We start from the raw sequence: 24,256 nt of genomic DNA, 5'->3' as shown, positions 1-24,256 counted from the left end.
AAATGATTAGCCGCTCCCCTTTTTGCCATTTGTCTTCCAAACGTGACAATGATGTCCCCTGATCACCAGTGAGTTTTCTGTGTTCGTAAGGACCCGTGCCACCTGCCAATCAACCAAGCTCAATATAATTTCTGTATACTGGATGTGAGATTACTGATTGCTCAGAGAGGCTGATGATTTGCTGCTGTTTAGTCTTTGGTGGAACAACATCATTGGCCTTTCAACCACATTTCTATCTCCGGACCTTTATTTTCTAAACCTGTGTGAATACACTTTGCTTTAAGACTCAACATTTAAGCAAAGCTCTTTTTCAAATCCCTCTCCTGGTGATGTCTGGGCAAGGTTAAGAAATAAAAACAGCTCCTCCAATGTGCCAGTCATCAAAAACCAAACCATAATCAAAATCTTTTTACTTTCAGGTCCAAGTTGGTTTGACTCAGAAAGGCCAGCAGATTGTGGGATATCTCAGCTGCACTCACCTGCACGCCACCGCAGGTAAAGAAAGATGGAAATGGGCTCCCTAATCCAGCAGGTTGTGGGTCATTGAAGCAATTGACATGGTTGGGGCTAGGACACTACCCTGATGTCCTGTGGCTGTAATGATTGATCTCCAACAACCATTGTCCTTTGTGTTAGGGATAATTCCAACCAGCAGAGTTTGTCCCCTGATTCCTAGGGGTCCTTGATGACTAGTCACTAAATGCTGCCTTGATATCGAGGGCAATCATTCAAACCTCACATCTGGATTCAGCTGTTTTGTCCAGGTCTGGACCAAGACTGGCAGGAGATCTGTTGCTTTGTGGTCCTGGTGACATTGGATGAGCAGGTTATTGGTGAGTCAGTATTGTTTGGAAGCACTCAGTGACATCTTCCATAACCTCTCTGATGATGGAGAGTAGACTGAGAATGTGGTAATTGGTCAGATTGTATTAGTCCTACATTTTATTATTTATTATGGACAGGATTTATCTGTGCAAATTTCCTTTTTATTTGGCTAAATGCCAGTATTGTCGATGTATTTAAGAAACTTGACCAGAGGCATGGTAGTTTTAGATGTCTTCAGTACCAACCAAGGTATTGTCAGGACCCACAGCTCTCGCTGTATCCAGTGTGCTCAGCCTTTTCTTGATATGCGGTTGAGGATCTGGGTTTGTAGTTTAGAAGGATGAGCGGGGGGGATCTTATTGAAACTTACAGGAGGCCTAGATACGTGAATGTTTCCACTAGTAGGGAAAACTAGAACCAGAGGGCACAGTCTCAGACTGAAGGGGCAATCCTTTAAAACTGAGATGAGGAGGAATTTCTTCAGCCAGAGGGTGGTGAATCTGTGGAACTCTTTGCCGCAGAAGGTTGTGGAGGCCAAATCACTACGTGTCTTTAAGACCGAGATAGATAGATTTTTGATCAATAAGGGGATCAGGGGTTTATGGGGAGAAGGCAGGAGAATGGGGATGAGAAAATATCAGTCATGATTGAATGGCAGAGCAGACTTGACGGACCGAGTGGCTAATTATACTCGTGCTCCTATGTCATACGGTCTTTTGTTATCGCCAGGAGTGAAGACGGGCGTCTCGGATGGTAGGTGTCCCTGGAGCAGGCATGTTAGTTTTGTGTTTTCTGTAGAAGGACATTGAAATCCCTCTGAACACCAGCATTTGCGAAACTCTTACTATTAAAAATAAATTATAGTTTTCTATTCTTCCCACCAAAGTATTTCCTCACCCTACTCCATATATGACACCTTCTTTCTCAGTCATTTCACCCAACAACATCCCTTTGCAGACGATTTGTGTCCTCCCTAACAGCTTAGTTTACCATTTAGCTTTGTAGCACAGTGGTTACAACCGTTGCTTCACAGCTCCAGGGTCCCAGGTTCGATTCCCGGCTTGGGTCACTGTCTGTGCGGAGTTTGCACATTCTCCCTGTGTCTGAGAGGGTTTCCTCCGGGTGCTCCGGTTTCCTCCCACAAGTCCAAAGATGTGCAGGTTAGGTGGATTGGCCATGCTAAATTGCCCTTAGTCCAAAAACGGTTAGGTGGGGTTACTGGATTACAGGATGAGGTGGATGTGGGCTTAAGTAGGGTGCTTTTTCCATGTCCAAAAAAAGGTTAGGTGGGGTTACTGGGTTATGGGATGGGGTGGAGATGTGGGGTTAAGTAGGGTGCTTTTTCCAAGGGCTGGTGCAGACTTGTTGGGTCGAATGCCCTCCTTCTGCACTGTAAATTCTATGATTCTACTGCAACGTTACACTTCATCGCTTCACCTAAGTCATTGACCTACATTGTAAATATGGCACCCCAGCACTAATCCTTGCGCCACCCACTCGTCAGCCTTTCAACCTGAAAATAGCCCATTTACCCTTACTACATTTCCTAATCTTTAATCTACTTTCTATGCTGATACGCTCCTCCCTGCACATCTTTGGATTGTGGGGGTGAGACCCACGCAGACACTGAGAGAATGTGAAAATTCCATACGGCCGGGGCTGGGATTGAATCTGGGCACTGAGGCAGCAGTGCTAACCACTGCACCACCATGCTGCCCACTGCCTAAGGAACCTTGATGAGTTCCTACAGTGCCCAGATGATTGACTTCCAACCATCATAACCATCTTACTTTGCGGCAGGTATGACTCTAACCAGCGGAGAGTATTCGTCCCATTCCCATTGGCTCCAGTTTTGCCAGTCCTTGATGCCATAGTTGCGAAGAAAAGTACAGCTATTTGACCTTGGTGAACTTCATTCACCCACTCATGAGAAACCAGGCGAAGACTCTTAGAGTAAAGGACCCAGTATATTCAAGCTATTGCGAGGGCCTCTGGCATTCCAAGTGGGACACAGAGAAGCCCATATTCAACGATAGTACAGACAGTTATTTTTTTTCCAATTAATGGGCAATTTAGCGTGGCCAATCCACCTGCCCTGCACATCTTTGGGCTGTGGGGGTGAGACCCACGCAGACACGGGGCGAATGTGCAAACTCCACACGGACAGCAACCCGGGGCTGGGATCGAACCTGGTCCTCAGCGCCGTAGGCAGCAGTGCTAACCACTGCGCCACCGTGCCGCCCCTAGTCAAGACAATTATACTTCAAGATTCGATTACATGAAATTGGCATAATCCAATCATTTGTTACTAGTTATTTATTTCCAATCCAGATTATTGATTTGGACTTGGATTTTGTTTATTGTCACGTGTACTGAGGTACAGTGAAAAGTATTTTTCTGCGAGCAGCTCAACAGATCATTAAGTAGATTAAGGTTACATCATGCATAGTATATGAGAATAATTAACCAATCACATTAAGGACTGCATGGTTAATTAAACTATCCAATCATTACAAAGGCATGTATGTTGGTTTGCAATTAGTAATATCGGTGGTCAAGGGTGTAGCCATTGATCACCTCCCCCCTGCCGTTTTACTGGCTCCTGACAAGGCATGGATGCCATCCACCTATCCTCCCCTCTTATCAATAGACAGATTGGAGGCACAGCAAATGGTAGTGTACCACATTGAGCAACAAACCTTCAGACCAAACACCTGCAAATTCCACCCCTGGAACTGGCCTCTTCAGAGACAAATTGTGTCCTTGTATTTTACACTTTTAGCAGTTTGTTTTTCCCCAGTCAGAGCTTTGTAACTCTGTACCCTCAAGTTTTAAAACAGGCTTCAGTGTAATATCTATCATCTAATGATTCCTAAATCTCCCTTTGCACTGCTCTGTTAAATACTGCCTCAATATCAAGGAAAGTCACTCTCACCTCACCTCTGACTTGGAGTAGCCATGTTACCCACTGCACATAAGACTTCCAGTGGAACAAGTGAAAAGGGGTGAATGAGAATAGCAGAATCATCATTTACAGCTGTCCTGCAACCTAAATGGAGGCAGCAGAAGTTGTGCTGAAATGCCACAATACAGTCTGCACGATGCATGCTCCATTGGGTGATGACTCCAGGTAGCTGAGGGAGGCCAAGCATGGCCTCTAACATTGAGTCTTACATTACACAGTGGGACAGTTGAAAAACTGACCAACATGGCTGTAGTCAAATATTCTACAAGCAAAAGATTTTTGTTTCCTGTCTGTAGTTCTTTCTAATCCCGTGTAAGAGGAGTTCCAAAATTCATTACTCTCAATCCAAGATAGAAATTTACACCTGCTGCATGTGCCCTGCTGCAGACTGCCCCCATAAAGATGGTATTTTGAGTGTTTGCCTGGTTTCAAGTCCATATGTCTCTTCCAGAGGACTGCCACATTCGTCAAAGCCAGCTCAGTTATATGGTGGTGTGGATCAGCGAGTTCCAGAGTACATCCAGGAGTGAGGATGAGAAGGTTGTGTTCGATGTTCTTTGTGGGGATTTCAACTTTGACAACTGCTCACTGGGTGAGTGTCTGTCCATAGACTTGAAAATGATAATGCTCTGCCAGTGATAGCCCATCCTTGCCTATGTTATCATGAATGGAATTAAATCAAAATCGCTTATTATCACAAGTAGGCTTCAAATGAAGTTACTGTGATCTAATCATGGAAAGTTTTGAGGTTAAGCCACGCTGTACTTAACTTTGCTGTTACATTTGATCCCGAGATGAACATCCAAATTCATAGTCCTGCCATCACAAAGATCACCTACTTCCACGTACTTAACATTGCCTGACTTTACCTCTGTCTCAGCTCATCTGCTACTAAACCCTCAATTATGCTTTTGCTCGCTGCCTCTAGACGCAACTATTATAATACTCCTGGCTGGTCTCCCACGTTCTATTCTCTAAACTTGAGGTCTTCCAAATTCTGCTGCTTGTGTCTTACTCAAATCCTGTTCCTATTCCCCGATCACCTTTATGCTCTCTGACCTACATTGGTTCCTAATAAAACAGTTCTTTATTTGAACATCCTACCATGGCTTTAGCCCCTCCAAATCACTAATCTCTTTCAGCCTTGCAACCCTCCGGGGTAATTGCTCTGCTAATTCCAACCTCGCTACGTTCCCAATTAGAATCGCTCCAGCATTGGTGGCTGTGCCCTTAGTTGCCTCGGCCCTAAGCTCTGGAATTCCCCCTCTGCCTCGACCTCGCTTTCCTTCTTTAAGATGTTCATTGAAACCTACCTCTTTGACCAAGCCTTTGTTCCCCTCATGTGGTTCAATGTCATATTTTGTTTATAATGCTCCTGTGAAGTGACTTGGTGCACCTGTTCACATCAAAAGGCACTAAGTAAATGGTTGTTGTTATAATTAGTCATCTGTGTGCAGGTTATCCTTTATTTGTATCAATTGAAATGATTCCCAGGGTCTGAGGGTGTCCGGCAGGACTGGTATTTATGAGAAGATTGGATTGGGTGACCTTTTTGATTCGCTGCAATCGGTTTGATATATTGAACTAGCTCACTCGGCTACTTCAGAAGCAGTGAAGAGGGGACCAACTTGGCATGGGACTGCAAATTCCTTTCAGTACAGGATATTATCAAACTGAAAACAAAATGCTGGATAAACTCAGCAGGTCTGGCATCGCCCTGTGATGGGAGAAACAGAGTTAATGTTTCAAGTCCAATGACCCTTCTATACAGAACCAAACAAATGGAAGCAAAACTGAAAACAAGGGACACGTGGCCCTGTGGGAGAAGAGGTAGGAATATATTGGGACAAGCTAAGGGAACCAAAAAACAAAGTGGGATAAAGATGGAGGGGAAAACCTTTTCCGCAGTTTTGCTTCCACTTGGCATTGACCTTTGGTCTCCTATTAACATATTCCGCGATCGTACCTTTATGCCATGTTAACACTTCAGTCCTTAATGCCACCATTAACACCCCCTTTGTCTTATGCCAATGAAATGAAAATTGCTTATTGTCACAAGTAGGCTTCAAATGAAGTTACTGTGAAAAGCCCCTAGTCGCCACATTCCAGCGCCTGTTCGGGGAGGCTGTTACGGGAATTGAATCGTGCTGCTGGCCTGCCTTGGTCTGCTTTCAAAGCCAGCGATTTAGCCCTGTGCTAAACCAGCCCCTATGACATCTTTGTCAATCTCTCCTTAGCTCTGGCCTATCTTTGACCTTTCATTCTGCCCCACCCACCCTCCAACATTCCTATCCCTCTTCAGTTCTGAAGAAGGGTCATGTGGGTTCTAAACATTAACTCTGTTTCTCTCTCCACAGATGCTGCCAGGCCTGCTGAGTTTATCCAGCATTTCCTGTCGTTATTTCAGATTCCCAGCATCTGCAGTTATTTGCTTTGTTTTGAGATATTATTGAACTATTTGGGCTTTTACAAAAATTCAGCTGCTTCTGAACACTTTTTTTATTTGTTTCCTAAATTGCCCTTGAGGGGCAGTTCAGAATCAACCACATTGCTGTGGGTCTGGAGTCACAGGTAGGCCAGACCAGGTAAGGACGGCAGATTTCCTTCCCTAAAGGACATTAGTGAACCAGATGGGTTTTTACGACAATCGACAATGGTTTTGTGGTCATCATTAGACTTTTAATTCTGGATTTTTTTTTTTTTATTGAATTCAAATTTCACCATCTGTAGTTGCAGGATTTGAACCTGGGACCCCAGAGTACTCTTGATCTCTGGATTACTGGTCCAGTGACAATACCACTATGCCACCGCTTCGCACTTATTAAAAGGTTAAAAAGAACTGGAAGAGCCCAACTTTAACCTTACTGTCTGTAGTGTTAACTGATCGTAATACTATAATAGTTGGAATAATTTATTTGGATAATAAGCATGTGGGGGGAAACGGTTATCTAATTTAGTAAGTTAAAACTGACTAAAATAGGTCAAATTCAGTGTAATGTCATCTTGAACCATCAGAGGATCCTATTCTGAGCAGATGATGCTAACTGCACTGGATGGAAAATAACCAACATCCTTGACCACTTTTTCTTCTTCTAGAAGATCAGTTGGAACAGCAGCACCAGATACTCGAAATGTATAAAGATCCCTGCGGTTTTGGACCGGGAAAAGAGAAGCCTGGGGTCATAGGTTAGTACTCACTGTACTTGATCAGTCATTCGGTGAGGTCAGTTATCTGATTTATACACAGTACCCCACCATTTATAAAGGGGGCGGGAAGAGGGTTTGTGTAATAAATGTATTAGCCGTATAACCATATAGCACCAAGGCAGTAAATTGATTGCATTCACTTTCATTACTCCAGTCTGTGTTTAACACAAACTGTAACCCCACCCCATTCCACTTACATAAGAACATAAGAACTATGAGCAGGAGTAGGCCATCTGGCCCCTCGAGCCTGCTCCGCCATTCAATGAGATCATGGCTGATCTTTTGTGGACTCAGCTCCACTTTCCGGCCCGAACACCATAACCCTTAATCCCTTTATTCTTCAAAAAACTATCTATCTTTATCTTAAAAACATTTAATGAAGGAGCCTCTACTGCTTCACTGGCAAGGAATTCCATAGATTCACAACCCTTTGGGTGAAGAAGTTCCTCCTAAACCCAGTCCTAAATCTACTTCCCCTTATTTTGAGGCTATGCCCCCTAGTTCTGCTTTCACCCGCCAGTGGAAACAACTTGCCCGCATCTATCCTATCTATTCCCTTCATAATCTTATATGTTTCTATAAGATCCCCCTTCATCCTTCTAAATTCCAACGAGTACAGTCCCAGTCTACTCAACCTCTCCTCGTAATCCAGCCCCTTCAGCTCTGGGATTAACCTAGTGAATCTCCTCTGCACACCCTCCAGTGCCAGTACGTCCTTTCTCAAGTAAGGAGACCAAAACTGAACACAATACTCCAGGTGTGGCCTCAATAACACCTTATACAATTGCAGCATAACCTCCCTAGTCTTAAACTCCATCCCTCTAGCAATGAAGGACAAAATTCCATTTGCCTTCTTAATCACCTGTTGCACCTGTAAACCAACTTTTTGCGACTCATGCACTAGCACACCCAGGTCTCTCTGCACAGCAGCATGTTTTAATATTTTATCATTTAAATAATAATCCCTTTTGCTGTTATTCCTACCAAAATGGATAACCTCACATTTGTCAACATTGTATTCCATCTGCCAGACCCTAGCCCATTCACTTAGCCTATCCAAATCCCTCTGCAGACTTCCAGTATCCTCTGCACTTTTTGCTTTACCACTTATCTTAGTGTCGTCTGCAAACTTGGACACATTTCCCTTGGTCCCCAACTCCAAATCATCTGTGTAAATTGTGAACAGTTGTGGGCCCAACACTGATCCCTGAGGAACACCACTAGCTACTGATTGCCAACCAGAGAAACGCCCATTAATCCCCACTCTTTGCTTTCTATTAATTAACCAATCCTCTATCCATCCTACTACTTTCCCCTTAATGCCATGCATCTTTATCTTATGCAGCAACCTTTTGTGTGGCACCTTGTCAAAGGCTTTCTGGAAATCCAGATATACCACATCCTTGTAGGTGATTAGAAGAGTTAAAGGACACAGAAGGTATTATACACTTAAAGTACTTATGCTGGTTCTAGTATTCAGTGTACCTTAATGAGCGGCACTAATGAATAAACACAGATGTTTCAGTACAAAACAGGTGGAGTACTTAAGATGCAATATCTGGCAACTTTGAAATGATTATTGCTCTTTGGTAAATATAAGCAGCTGCCTGATGTTAAATGTGAGCATGGTAAATGGTAGTGGTGATAATGTTGTTTCAACTGCAGTTTTGGAGGAGGATGTTCATGCCCAGGATGAATGAATATTTTCCTGATTATCATGGCTCAGAATCCATCCATAGAATCCCTATGTTTCAGAAGGAGATCTGAGTTGGCCCATCGAGTTAGCACCATCCTTTCGAAAGAGCACCCTACCTAAGCCCACTCCCCTTCCTTCTCCCCTTGATCCCATAACCTTACCTAACCTGCACATCCCTGGACACTAAGGGGCAATTTAGCATGGCCAATCCACCTCACCTGCACATCTTTGGACTGTGGGAGGAAACCGGAGCATCAGGAAGAAGCCCGCACAGACACTGAGAACGTGCTACCTCCACACAGACAGTCACCAAGGCTGGAATTGAACCCGGGTCCCTGGTGCTGTGAGGCAGCAGTGCCAGCTTGAGACAGAGTAAAGCTTTAGATTACTAACTGTCTTTGTGGATGGGACCAGGTGCTTCCCACATAAAGGGATTTAAAATCCTCCGATAAACCTGCCCAGGTGATTTACACAACCCCTCTGTGAAGGACAATAAATCGTCACCTGGACTGGGTTTAAATCCAGTTTTCATAGAATCATAGAATTTACAGTGCAGAAGGAGGCCATTCGGCCCATCGAGTCTGCACCGGCTCTTGGAAAGAGCACCCTACCCAAGGTCAACACCTTCACCCTATCCCCATAATCCAGTAACCCCACCCAACACTAAGGGCAATTTTGGACACTAAGGGCAATTTATCATGGCCAATCCACCTAACCTGCACATCTTTGGACTGTGGGAGGAAACCGGAGCACCCGGAGGAAACCCACGCACACACTGGGAGGATGTACAGACTCCGCACAGACAGTGACCCAAGCCGGAATCGAACCTGGCACCCTGGAGCTGTGAAGCAATTGTGCTATCCACAATGCTACCATGCTACCCCTGAAAGAGGCAAGAATGGGACATAGAGCCACCACAGTCTGTAGCTCAGGAGCACCCAGAGCAAACCCCGCAGACACTGGGACAATGCACACAAACTCCCAAGGCTGGAATTGAACCCGAGTCCCATGCGCGGTGATGCCGCAGTGCTAATCACTGTGCTACCATGCCTCCTTTATTCAGCCAAAGCCCAGTTTTAAATTAACAAAATAGGCTTGATGAGGATATATTTTTATAAAATGAGGGCCTATTCCGTCACAATGTGAATATAAATGAGCTACATTGTGAGCCTTACTGATAATCGTAAATTGGTTGTTACTGTAATTCTCAGCACACCCTGAATTGTTCAAGTGCTGCCCGATTGCAGAATCACACCTATCGTTAGACATTCTGTTCTGAATTCTGCAAGCACGGGTTGGTTGAGTACTGTGAATATATTGCCTATGGTGAACAGCCAAAAGGGCATGTTGTTTGATGCAATCCACCTGCCAGTTGTTAGGACATATGGTCTACATACCTGGCCTTCCATTGCCATTGAAATCCATATGCCACACTGCTGATTTCTGTGGTAGGCAGACTGTCATTTTGGCTTTTAACGCAGTATCATGTTAATAGAGACCACCATTTGTGTTGCAGCTGCATAGTATCAGCTTTAAACAGCCAACTTCATCTGTTGCTCAGATTTGAGATTTTGTGCCCTTGCTGGGTGATTTAAGGTAGACTGGGCCCTTTCCGGTCTAAACGTGGTGGCCTTAAGCTTATTTGCAAGTGTGTGTGATTTAGAGTTCCTGCAGGATAGCTTTACTGTAATCAGTTTAGTAGTAATCTCAGAGCCCAAGCCATTTGTTCAATTTGCAAGTTTGACGTTGAAATAGGTGTCACTTTTGCCGCATTACTCTGGCGAGCAAATGTGAACCAGGACAACATCTGGCATGAGTGTCTGCAGCTCGACGAAGTTCAGCTCCGAGTTGCCAAGCTGGAGTCTCAGTTTCAGGCACTACAATGCATCGGGGAGAGGAAAAGATATGTGACGATTTGGGAGTGCTATAAGTGATTAGCACAGTTGCTTCACAGCGCCAGGTCTCGGGTTCAATTCATGGCTTGGGTCACTGTCTGTGTGGAGTCTGCACGTTCTCCCCGTGTCTGACCCCGTAACAACCAATTTACGATTATCAGTAAGGCTCACAATGTAGCTCATTTATATTCACATTGTGACGGAATAGGCCCTCATTTTATAAAAATATATCCTCATCAAGCCTATTTTGTTAATTTAAAACTGGGCTTTGGCTGAATAAAGGACACTCCCACGCCGAAGTGGCCGCGCCGTCGTGAACGCTGTCGACGTTCACGACGGCGCGGAACGGCCCCGGTCCAGACCGATTCAGACCCTGACAATGGGCCACGATCGGGGCCGCGTCATCTACACGCGTCAGGCCTTGTCGCCCGCGTAAAAGCGGCGCGGCATAGGTGACGCGGCAGGCGCCGCATAACGGGCGTCATCCGCGCATGCGCGGGTTGGCCGGCGCCAACCCGCGCATGCGTGGTTGCCATCCTCTCTAAGTCCGCCCCGCAAGAAAATGGGGGACGGATCTTGCGGGGCAGCGGAAGGAAGGAGGTCCTCCTTCAGGGAGGACGGCCCGACGATCGGTGGGCAACGATCGCGGGCCACCCCACATTTCAGGTAAAGCCACCGGCGGTGCAGGATCCTCCCTTGGCCCCCCACAGGCCGCCCCCCCCAGCGTTCACGCGCTGCTCACGACTGCAGCGGTCAGGTGTGGACGGCGCCGGGGGGAACCCGCCGTTTTGGCCTGGCCGCTCGGCCCATCCGGGCCTGAGAATAGCGGGAGTGCCGGAGAATCGCCATTTTCGGTGTCTCCGGCAATTCTCTGGCCTGCGGCCCGAGAAACTCGACGGGGCCGTTCCCGCTGCTTGGGAGAATTGCGGGAGGGCGTCGGACCGGCATCCCCGGAAATTTTGGCGGCCCAGGCGATTCTCCCAAACCAGCGTGGGAGTGGAGAATCGCGCCCCTGGGTCTGTGGAATGGACTGTAGTTTAAGACTTTGAGAAAAAAAAAAAAAGTTTACGTTAATGATGGAAAGGGATAAGTATACACCGCAGGGCAAGAGTTATGCCCTACCTGCTACAGTGGTGAACTCGCCAACATTGAGGGCATTTAAAAGTTTATTGGATAAACATATGGATGATAATGGCATAGTGTAGGTTGGATGGCTTTTGTTTCGGTGCAACATCGTGGGCCGAAGGGCCTGTACTGCGCTGTATTGTTCTATGTTCTATGTTCTGCGTGGGTTTCCTCCGGGTGCTCCGGTTTCCTCCCACAAGTCCCGAAAGACGAGCTTGTTTAGGTGAATTGGACATTCTGAATTCTCCCTCTGTGTACCCGAGTGTAGCGACTAGAGGATTTTCACAGTAACTTCATTGCCGTGTTAATGTAAGCCTACTTGTGACAGTAATAAAGATAAGATTATTAGATTAGATTATCAGTACCGAGGCTTCAGTTATCTACAGTCAACATTCATAATTTAGATAAAGAGAGTGAGTAATGTATTTAAATTTACTAATACCAAGCAAGGTGGAAAGGTAAGCTGTTTTGGCTTCCGTGTTTAAGGAAGGACATACTTGCCTTGGAGGCAGTACTGCGAAGGTTCACTAGATTGCTCCCTTGGATGAGACAGTTTTTAAAAATTAATTTACGGAGGGCAGCACGGTGGCGCAGTGGGTTAGCCCTGCAGCTTCACGAAGCCGAGGTCCCAGGTTCGATCCCGGCTCTGGGTCACTGTCCGTGTGGAGTTTGCACATTCTCCCCGTGTTTGCGTGGGTTTCGGCCCCACACCCCAAAGATGTGCAGGTTAGGTGGATTGGCCATGCGAAATTGCCCCTTAATTGGAAAAAATGAATTGGGTACTCTAAATTTATTTATTTATTTTTTAAAAATGTATGGGATGCTGGCTTATTTAACTCGGGATAAATACATTTATCCCGAGTTGTCCTTGAACGTAGTGGTGAGCTGCCTCCTTGAACCTCTGCAGTCAGAGGTGTAAGTGTGCCCACAGTGCTGTTAGGATTTTGCCCCAGCGAAGGAACAGTGATATATTTCCAAGTCAGGATACGGAGTAAAATGGTGAGTGAGTTGAGAGGCTGTGTAGGTTGGGTCAGTATTCTCTGCAATTTAGGAGAATGAAAGACGTATCTAATTGAAACATTCAAAATTATATATAAGGCTTGTGTCTCAAGGAATCGAGGGATATGGGGAGCAGGCAGGAAAACGGAGGAAGCCCAAGATCAACAATAAAACTTGGAATGGTGGAGCAAGCTCAATGCACTGTATGGTCATCTTTTGTTTCTATAATGTCAGGTTCCACATGTACACCAACACTCAGCGCTCTACTCAATACCACCTTTCTTCACCCCTCCACTGTCTAAATTGTCATACTTTTTTTGTTAGGTACATTGTTAGAACAAAAGGCCATGTATGAAACCCCAGTGATGAACCCAGAAAACTTGCAGAGGTGAGTATGGGCAAGAAAGGCCGTGCACAAAACAGCAGCAGAACTGAGCCCAACTACAAAACTCCCAGGACGTGTGGCAGCTGGGGTTCACTGGGCAGCTCTCGACTTTGAAACCACAACCTTCTGATTCAGAGGTCGTACGCATAGTCCAGGCTGGCATAGCAAGCAATTAGGAAAACCAGTAGCATGTTGGCTTCCTTGCAAGGGAACTTTTAATGCCAGAATAAGCAAGCTTTGCTACAATTGTACAGGGTTTTGGCGAGACCACACCAATAATATATGCAGGTATTCAGCGAATGCTGCTCTGCTGGAGGTGCCGTCTTTTTAGTGAGATGTTAAACCAAGGTTTTACCGCCTTTGATGACTGGCAGCATCAAATGGCACCATTTTGAAGGACCATTGAGGACTTTTCCCCAGTCCCTTGCCAATGTTTATCGCTCAATCAACATTTAAAATGATTGTGTCATTTATCATATTGTTGCCTGTGAGGTCGAGTTTCGCATAAATTGGATGCCACATTTTCTACATTATAAGTGACGACATTTCAAAATGTAATTATCTGGTTGTACAGTGCTTTCCGATGCCGAGCTGTGAAAGGAATAAATGTAAATTTGTTTTTTCATTTCTTTATTCTGAATGGGCTACCTACCTTGCAGTATTTAAAAACTCAAATAGCTCAGTGTGCAGTAAATAATTTTGAACTATAAGTGGACTTTGTTTGTCTGCCTGTCTCGGTACCTCGCACCTGACGAATAGCTGCAAGAGTAGTTGAGGGAAAATACTTGCATAATCCCAGGTTCAAAACACAAAACGTTTTCAATCCATTCAGGGCCCTGGAAATTGAAGAATTAAGGAAACAGTACCTGGCGTTCCCCATGAACCCTGCTGTCAGCTCCACTGACAGCACAGAGCCCAGAAACGTGGAAGGTGGACGCAGGGTTGATTACTTGCTGTATCGGGAAGACACCGTTGCAAAAGGAGTGACGACTGTGAGTTTGCTGACTTATCCCAACTCTCCCAGTCCCATTCACCCAACACCGCTCAAAACAGCAGAAGCCAAGGTCCCAGGTTCGATCCCGGCTCTGGGTCACTGTCCGTGTGGAGTTTGCACATTCTCCCCGTGTTTATGTGGGTTTCGCTCCCACAACCCAAAGATGTGCAGGGTAGGTGGATTGAACATGCTAAATTGCCCCTTAATTGGAAAAAAAATGAATTGGGTACACTAAATTTATAAAAAATAAAAATTAAGAGATCGAAGAGGGCATGAAAAAATAACTGGCGGGTGAAATAAAGACAAATCCCTCGGTCATTTATAAGTATATGAAGGGCAAGAGGATGACCAGGGAAAAAGTAGGGCCCATTAAGTACCAACGTGACTATGTGTGCAGATCTGGAAGACATGGGGAAGGTTTTAAATGAGTTGTTTGCAGCTGTGTTCACTGTGGAGAAGGACAATGTAGGTATAGAAATCAAGGAGAGGGACTGTAATGTACTTGAACAAATTAGCTTCGAGATGGAGGTATTAACAATTTTAGTGGGCTTAAAAGTGGATAAATCCCCAGGCCCAGATGGGATGTATCCTAGGCTGCTGTGAACAAAGAAAAGTACAGCACAGGAACAAGCCCTTTGACCCTCCAAGCCCGTGCCGACCATGCTGCCTGTCCAAACTAAAATCTTCTACACTTCCTGGGTCCGTATCCCTCTATTCCCATTCTATTCCTGTATTTGTCAAGATGCCCCTTAAATGCCACTATCGTCCCTGCTTCCACCATCTCCTCCGGCAGCGAGTTCCAGGCACCCACTACCCTCTGTGTAAAAAGACTTGCCTCGTACATCTCCTCTAAACCTTGCCCTTCGCACCTTAAACCTATGCCCCCTAGTAATTGACCCCTCTACCCTGGGGAAAAGCCTCTGACTGTCCACTCTGTCTATGCCCCTCATAATTTGGTAGACCTCTATCAGGTCGCCCCTCAACCTCCGTTGTTCCAATGAGAACAAACCGAGTTTATTCAACCGCTCCTCATAGCTAATGCCCTCCATGCCAGGCAACATCCTGGTAAATCTCTTCTGCACCCTCTCTAAAGCTTCCCCATCCTTCTGGTAGTGTGGCGACCAGAATTGAACACTATACTCCAAGTGTGGCCTAACTAAGGTTCTATACAACTGCAACATGACTTGCCAATTCTTATGTTCAGTGCCCCGGCCAATGAAGGCAGGCATGCCGTATGCCTTCTTGACTATCTTCTCCACCTGTGTTGCCCCATTCAGTGACCTGTGGACCTGTACACCTAGATCTCTCTGACTTTCAATACTCTTTTGGGTTCTACCATTCACTGTATATTCCCTACCTGCATTAGCCCTTCCAAAATGCATTATCTCACATTTGTCCGGATTAAGCTCCATCTGCCATCTCCCCGCCCAAGTCTCCAAACGATCTAAATCCTGCTGTATCTTCTGACAGTCTTCATCACTATCTGCAATTACACCAACCTTTGTGTCGTCTGCAAACTTACTAATCAGACCAGTTACATTTTCCTCCAAATCCTCCTTCCTGTGGGAGGAGATTGCAAAGGCTCTGACAATTTTCAAATCTTCTCTGGCCACAGGAAAGGTGCCAGAGGACTGGTGAAATGCTAATGTGGTACGTTTATTCAAGAAGGGAAGTAGGGAAAACCCAGGAAATTACATGTCAGTGAGTCTAGCTTCAGTGATAGGGAAACTTGAAAAATATTTTGAAGGTCAGAATTAATCTTAAAATTTGATTGAATTTTTCAAGGAGGTGACTCTGCATGTAGATGAGGGGAGTGTAGTTGATGTAGTCTACATGGACTTCAGTAAGGCTTTTGCCATGGTCTTGCATGGGAGACTGATCAAGAAGATTAGAGCCCATTGGATCCAGGGCAAATTGGATTCAAAATTGGCTTAGTGGTAGGAGGCAAACAGTGATGGTCAAAGGTTGTTTTTGTGACTGGAAGCCTGTGTCCACTGACGTACCACTGGGATCGGTGCTGGGTCCTTCGCTATTTGAAGTGTACATTAATGATCTGGACATGAATGTAGGAGGTTTTTTCCATATTTTTATTGAAGAAAATTTTCATTAGAACAAAATGAACCAACTAAACAAATGGGGCAGCACGATAGGACAGTGGTTAGCATCTGAGGGACCTTGGGGTGCATGACCATAGATCCCTGAAGGCAACAGGACAGGTAGATAAGTTGGTTAAGAAGGCATATGGGATACTTGCCTTTATTAGCCGAAGCATAGAATATAAGAGTGGGGAAGTTATGATGGAGTTGATTAAAATGCTGGTTAGGCCACAGCTAGAGTACTGTGTTCAGTTCTGGTCGCCACACTATAGGAAGGTTTGAGTGGAGATGTCTTACTGCAATTATACAAAGCCTTGTTGAGACCACACCTAGAGTATGTTGTAACGTATTGGTCTCCTGGCCCAGAAAAGATACACTTGCTGTAGAGGGATTGCAACAAAAGTTCACTAAAGTAATTCATGAGATGGAGGGATTGCCCTGTGAGGAAAGATTAAATAGACTAGGCCTTTACTTTCTGAAGTTCAGAAGAATGGGGATCATCTCATTCAGAGAATCACTGCAGTGCAGGAGGAGGCCATTTGGCCCATTAAGTCTGCACCGACCCTCTGAAAGGGTCAGGCTCCCACTCTATTCCCTTATCCCAGTAACCCCACCTAAGCTAACCTTTTGGACACCTAAGGGGCAATTGATCATGGCCAATTCACCTAACCTGCACATCTTTGGGTTGAGAGGGTGAGACCCACGTAGACACAGGGAAAGTGTGTAATCTCCACACGAACTCTGGTCCTCGGTGCCATGAGGCAGCAGTGCTAACCACTGTGTCACCCTAAAATAAATACAACTCTGGCAGGGTTTGCCATGGTAGATACTGGAAGGATGTTTCTTCTGACTGGGGAGGTCTAGAACTAGGAAATATCTCGGAGTAAGGGGTAGGCTGTTTCATCACAGAATCTTTATGATGCAGAAAGAGGCCATTTGACCCAACAGGTTTTCCACTGAGGGGAAAAAAATCCTGATTTGTTGATGGAGGGAAATGATTATGCTGATTTATTCATTCTTCATGGCAGGAACTGGAGGAGTTCACCTTTATCACACAGCTGGCTGGACTAACAGACCACCTTCCTGTCGGAATGAGACTCTTCGTTTCCATGGCACCAGAGGAAGGTGAAGCCAACCATGACCTAGACGATGAACTTTGACCACCCCCTTGCCACTCCCTCAGATAAAGGATCAATAGGGCAGCACGGTGGCGCAGTGCCACTGCAGTCTCACGGCGCCGAGTTTCCAGGTTCGATCCCGGATCTGGGTCACTGTCCGTGTGGAGTTTGCACATTCTCCCCGTGTCTGCGTGGGTTTCGCCCCCACAACCCAAAGATGTGCAGGTTAGGTGGATTGGCCACACTAAATTGCCCCTTAATTGGAAAATATTAATTCGGTACTCTAAATTTTTTTAAAAAGAAAAAGGATCAACAAGGAAAGTGCCAAAAACCTTAGAAGTGTACAGAAGAAACCTTTGATCTTACAGTTTTAAGAAACCTAAATAAAACCAAGACTGCCCAGAACAGGAAATTTGATTATTCTGACATTTCCTCTGCTTTTCAAGATGAGGGATATTGTTGAGAGAGAATGGAGCACTTGGGCTGAATTTTCATCATGGATGCAAGAAACAGGAACCACTTTCATGGGAAAGAACGTTTAATTGAGATGGGCACCTTTAATTGAGATGGAGACTGATTCACTGCCTAATTACCAGTAGGAATGAACCAGATGAAGTGTGGTTCTGATTTTAAACTGCTCGTTTCCGCTATCACTGAGGTTACTAGTTACCCTGAGGGAGAAATAGGAGTGTGCCAAAGTCTCCTACAGAACCAGAGGAAAACAAGATGGCACAGGAGAGCCAGAGACCTAATACCTTGTGCAAGGTGTCATCAATGCTGACCTGTATCTAATAGTGGATGTAAAGAAGGGTGTTGCGGGGAGCATTAAGTGGGTCATGATGCCTACGCCTACTGTTTTCCTCTGTTTGCACTGTATAAATGACACTTTAAGCAAGATGTGTTGGACTCCTTTTATCGCTGATGTGGCAGGAAGAATAATCCAGAACCATTGTGTCTGCACCAGCCAAAAAGAAACACGTCACTCATTTTAATCCCATTTTCCAGCACCTGCTCCGTAATCTTGCAGGTAACATCACTTCAGATGCAGATTCAAGTATCTTTCTTTTTAACTAAGTTGAACGTATTAGTCTCAGCCACCAACGTAGGCAGTGAAATCCAGATACCTGCCACCCTCTGGGTGAAGAGGCTTTTCCCTCATCTCCTCTCTAATCCAGTCATCTTAACTCCATGCCCTCTGGTAATTGACCCCTTAACCAGTGGAAACAACTCTTTCCTGTCTACCCTATTGATCCATAGAATCCCAACAGTGCAGTGCCCCTCATAATTTTGTACATCTTAGCCTCCTGTTCTAAGGAAAACAACCCAAGCCTATTCGATCCTTCTGCCTGGCTGCAAATTTCCAGCCCTGGCAACATTCTTGTAAACCTCCTCTGCACTTTCCCAGAGGAATTATTTTCTTCCTGTGATGTGACCAGAACTGTACACAACTCCAACTGTGGCCTAACCAGCATTGTATGCAGTTCCACCTTTAAAATTACATTCCTGTTTTGTATTCAATTCCTCGCCCAATAAAGGGCCATGTTTTTTTGCCCACCTGTTCTCCCACTTTCAAGGCTCTGTGGACATGCACTTCCTGAAACCCCTCTCGATATCTTCCCATTTATTGAGTATTCCCTTGCTTTGTTTGCCCTCCCCAAATCCATTACCTCATACTTTCCCAGATGGAATTCCATTTGCCACTTCACTGCCCACTCAACCAAATCATTGATATCATTCTGGAGTCGACAGCTATCCTCTTCACTATAAACCGCACGGCCAATTTTTGTGTCATCTGCAAATTTCCCCGTCACGCCACCCACATGAGTCTAAATTCTTAATGTAGATAACAAACAGCAAGGGCCCCAACATTCAGTCCTGTGGAAAACCACTGGAAACAATTTTTCATTCACTAAAACATCCATCAACCATTGCCCTTTGTTTCCTGTCATTGAGCTAATTTTGGATCCAACCCACCGCCTTTCCCTGTATCCCATGAGATATCACTGTCCTGACCAGTCTGCCATACGGGACATTGTCAAATGCCTTACTGAAATCCATGGAGATGACATCTACTGCATGACCCTCATCAATCTTCCTTGTTACCAAAATTCTATTAAGGATAGATTATCCGGTGTCTCAATTGTTTCCAATAATTTGCCCATTGCTGATGTCAGATTGACCAGCCTATAATTTTATGGCCTATTTCTCGCACTCTTTTTAAATAATGATACAATGTTCACGGACTTCCAGTCCTCTGGGATCTTGCCTGTATCTCGTGAGAATTGGAAAATGATTCTCTGAGCATCTACTATTTTCTCCCTGGCTTCCTTTAACAGCCTGGGATACAATCCATCTGGCCCTGGTGATTTACCCTCCTTCAAGCACGGCAGCACCCTCCAGTACTTCCTCTCTCACTGCTTACTGCATATCTAATATTTCATGCTCCTCTTTAACTTGAATGTTTGCATCATTCCACTCCTTAGTGAAGAGAGAAATAAATATTCATTGAGAACTCTGCTCACAAATTGGCATGTCCATCTCTGATAGTCCTATCGTTTCCTTAGTTATTCTCTTGCTCTTAATCTTAGGGATTTTCTTTGCCAATATTTTTGTATCCTTTGTTTTCCTAATTTCCATTTTTACTCTTTCTCCCCCCCCCCCCCCCCCCCCCCCCCCCAAACCATTTATACCCCTCTAGGCTTTCTACAGTATTGTCTTTTTGTGACGATCATAATCTTTTTCTGCTTTACCTTTGCCTATATTCTTCTAGCTAACCAGGGGGCTCTAGATTTGGCAGTACTACCCTTTTTCTTTGTGGGGACATGACTACACTAAGCATGTAGAATTAGACCATTGAATGTCTCCTAGTGATGAGTAAAATTTGTCTTCCCCAATTTAGAACTTTTCCTCCTGTTCTTTTTCCATAATGATGCTAAATCCAACTGTATTATGGTCACCATCCTCAAAATGGTGCTGTTACTTTATCCACTTGCCCAGCTTCATTCCCTAAGACTAAATCTAGAATTGTACCCCTCATTGGCCTTGTTATGAGGGGGCTAAAAAAGGTTCTCTTGAATGCAGCTCAAGGACCTTGTGTCCTCTGTTCACCCTTCACACTGTTCGTACTCCAGTTGATATTAGGGTAGTTGAAGTCCACGATTACTGCCCTATTTTTGCAATTACATTTTTGCTCTTCTGACTCCTTTCTATTATTTAGGGGTCTATATTACACTCCTACCAATGTGACTGCCCCTTTTTATTTTAACCAATAATGCTATCCCCATTTTTTAATCCCCTCTCCATCCTGCGTACAAACTCTATTCAGGGCTGAATAGCTGCTATTCTGCCCCTCCTTAAGCTAAATTGCTGTTATAGCAATGATATGCTGCCACATGTCGATCTGTACTCTCCGTTCATCCTGGCGCTGTGAAGCCATTGTGCTAATCACTATGCTACCTTGCTGCCCACTAATCCCGATTCTTTGTTTCCTCTCCGCCAACCAGTTTTCTATCCACCTGAATACATTTCCCCCAATCCCATGCGCTTTAATTTTGCACAAGAATCTCTTATGCAGGACTTTGTCAAGTGCCTTCTGAAAGTCCAAATATCCCACATCGACTGGCTCTCAGGTGTCAACTGTACTGGTTACCTCTTCAAAGAATTCCAACAGATTTGTGGAGCATGATTTTCCCTTCATAAATCCATGCTGACACTGATTGATCTGACACTGCCACTGCTTTCTCGGTATAAAGTCCTTGATAATGGATTCAAGAATTTTCCCCACTACCGATGTTAGGCTTACTGGTCTATAATTCCCTGCTTTCTCTCTACCTCCCTTTTTGAATATCGGAGTGATGTGAGCTACCCTCCAATCTGCAGGGACTGTTCCAGAGTCTAGAGAATCCTGGAAGGTGACCACCAATGTATCCACTATTTCCAGTGCCACCTTAAGCACTCTGGGACACAGATTCTCAGGCCCTGGGGATTTATCCGCCTTCAATCCCATCAGTTTTCCCAGCACCATTTCTCTACTAATGTTGCTCTCCCTCAGTTCTTCCCTCTCACTAAACCTTTCATTCTCCAACATTTCTGGGATCGGATTTGTGTCCTCATTTGTGAAGACAGAAACAAAGTATGTATCCAAATGCAATGCAAGACCTGGACAACAGGCTTGGGCTGACAAGTGGCAAGTTACATTCACATCACACAAGTGCCAGACAATGACTTTCTCTGACAAAAGAGGATCAAACTATCGCCCCATGAGATTCAATGGCATTATCATCACTGAATCCCCCACAATCAACATCCTGGGGGTTACTATTGATCAGAAGCTGAACTGGACCCAGCCACATTAATACTGTGGCTACCAGGACAGGTCAAAGGTTAGGAATCCTACAGCGATTAACTTAGCTCCTGACCACCCCCCCCCCCCAAAATAACATAAAAGAGGTGTTTTTTTCCAATATATAAAAGATAAGGCAAAAATAGACATTGGACCTCTGGAAAACGTGGCTGGAGAAGTAATAATAGGAAACAAAGAAATGGCAGATGAACTGAATAGTTACTTTGCATCAGACTTCACGGTGGAAGACACCAGTGGGATGCCAGAGCTCCAGGAGAATCAGGGGGCAGAGGCGAGTGCAGTGGCCATCACGAAGGAGAAGGTACTGGGGAAACTGAAAGGTCTGAAGGTGGATAAGTCACCTGGACCTGATGGACTACACCCCAGGATTCTAAAAGAGATAGCTGAGGAGATTGTGGAGGATTGGTGGTGATCTTTCAGGAATCACGAGGCAGGAAAGGTCCCAGGAGACTGGATAGTGGCTAATGTAACACCACTATTTAAGAAGGGAGGGAGGCAGAAGATGGGAAATTATTGGCCGGTTAACCTGACTTCGATCATTGGTAAGATTTTAGAGTCCATTATTAAAGATGAGATCGCGGAGTACTTGGAAGTGCATGATAAAATAGGACTGAGTCAGCACGGCTTTGTCAAAGGGAGGTCGTGTCTGACAAATCTGTTATAGAGTTCTTTGCGGAAGTAACAAGGAAGTTAGACAAAGGAGAACCAGTGGATGGGATTTATTTAGATTTCCAGAAGGCCTTTGACAAGGTGCTGCATAGGAGATTGTTAAATAAGTTAAGAGTCCATGGTCTTAAGGGTAAGATCCTGGCATAGATAGAGGATTGGCTGAAGGCAGAGGGGATAAAGGGATCTTTTTCAGGATGGCAGTCGGTGACTAGTGGTGTGCCTCAGGGGTCTGTGCTGGGACCACAACTTTTCACAATATACATTAATGTTCTGGAAGAAGGAACTGAAGGCACTTGCTACGTTTGCAGATGATGCGAAGATCTGTAGAAGGACAGGTAGTATTGAGGAAGCAAGGGGACTGCAGAAGGATTTGGACAGGCTAGGAGAGTGGACAATGAAGTGGCAAATTAAATACAATGTGGAAAGGTGTGAGGTTCACCAAAGAGAAGAAATTGGTGGATGTTGAGTCTGGAGAAGGGTGTGTAGATAGCCTGGGTCCCATTGAGATCCAAAAAGACGAGGTGTTGGGTGCCTTGAAAAATATTACGGTAGATAAGCTGCAGAGCTGGGCTGAGAAGTGGCAAATGGAGTTTAATGCAGAAAAGTGTGAGGTGATTCATTTTGGAAGGAATAACAGGAAGACAGAGTACTGGGCTAATGGTAAGATTCTTGGTAGTGTGGATGAGCAGAGAGATCTCGGTGTCTGTACATAGATCCCTAAAAGTTGCCACCCAGATTGAGAGGGTTGTTAAGAAGGCGTACGGTGTGTTAGCTTTTATTGGTAGAGGGATTGAGTTTCGGAGCCATGAGGTCATGTTGCAGCTGTACAAAACTGATGCGGCTGCATTTGGAGTACTGCGTGCAATTCTGGTCGCCGCATTACAGGAAGGATGTGGAAGCATTGGAAAGGGTGCAGAGGCAATTTACCAAGATGTTGCCGGCATGGAGGGAAGATTTTATGAGGGACGGCTGAGGGACTTGAGGCTGTTTTCGTTAGAAGATTAAGAGGTGACTTAATTAAGGCATACAAGATGATCAGAGGATTAGATAGGATGGACAGTGAGAGCCTTTTTCCTCGGATGGTGATGTCTAGCAGGAGGGGACATAGCTTTAAATTGAGGGGAGATAGACATAGGACAGATGTCAGAGGTAGGTTCTTTACTCAGAGTAGTACGGGCATGGAATGCCCTGCCTGCAACAGTAGTGGACTCGCCAACATTAAGGGCATTCAAATGGTCATTGGATAGACATATGGATGATAAGGGAATAGTGTAGATGGGATTTAGAGTGGTTTCACAGGTCGGCGCAACATCGAGGGCCGAAGGGCCTGTACTGCGCTGTAATGTTCTATAAGTCCCCAGGGCCTGATGGGATCTACCCCAGAATACTGAAGGAGGCGAGAGAGGAAATTGCTGAGGCCTTGACAGAAATCTTTGGCTCCTCACTGTCTTCAGGTGATGTCCCGGAGGACTGGAGAATAGCCAATGTTGTTCCTTTGTTTAAGAAGGGTAGCAAGGATAATCCAGGGAACTACAGGCCGGTGAGCCTTACATCAGTGGAGTGGTAGGGAAATTACTGGAGAGAATTCTTCGAGACAGGATCAACTCCCATTTGGAAGCAAACGGACGTATTAGCGAGAGGCAGCACGGTTTTGTGAAGGGGAGGTCATGTCTCACTAACTTGATAGAGTGTTTCGAAGAGGTCACAAAGATTATTGCTGCAGGTAGGGCAGTGGATGTTGTCTCTATGGACTTCAGTAAGGCCTTTGACAAGGTCCCTCATGGCAGACTGGTACAAAAGGTGAAGTCACATGAATAGGATGGGAATAGAGGGATACGGACCCAGGAAGTGTAGAAGATTGTAGTTTAGTCAGGCAGCATGGTCTGGTTCCTGTGCTGTACATTTCTTTGTTCTTGTTC

At 45.1% G+C, this 24,256-nt stretch overlaps 1 protein-coding gene across 1 annotated transcript in view; it reads left to right on the top strand.

Annotated features, from left to right (window-relative positions):
- The window catches only part of smpd5 (sphingomyelin phosphodiesterase 5), a 41,113-nt gene extending 23,455 nt beyond the window's left edge, over positions 1–17,658 (top strand). The window contains exons 3-8 of the mRNA XM_072507999.1: positions 420–495; positions 4,242–4,382; positions 6,887–6,976; positions 13,037–13,100; positions 13,930–14,089; positions 17,216–17,658. Coding sequence (XP_072364100.1) covers positions 420–495; positions 4,242–4,382; positions 6,887–6,976; positions 13,037–13,100; positions 13,930–14,089; positions 17,216–17,347 — 663 coding nt within the window. The 3' untranslated portion in view covers positions 17,348–17,658. The remainder of the gene's footprint in view (positions 1–419; positions 496–4,241; positions 4,383–6,886; positions 6,977–13,036; positions 13,101–13,929; positions 14,090–17,215) is intronic.
- Positions 17,659–24,256: the final 6,598 nt, after the last annotated feature.

Source organism: Scyliorhinus torazame, chromosome 6, assembly GCF_047496885.1.
Source record: "Scyliorhinus torazame isolate Kashiwa2021f chromosome 6, sScyTor2.1, whole genome shotgun sequence".
Classification (NCBI taxonomy): Eukaryota; Metazoa; Chordata; class Chondrichthyes; order Carcharhiniformes; family Scyliorhinidae; genus Scyliorhinus; species Scyliorhinus torazame.
Note: the sequence above shows the minus strand (reverse complement) of the source record. Positions and strands in the feature narration are given on the sequence as shown.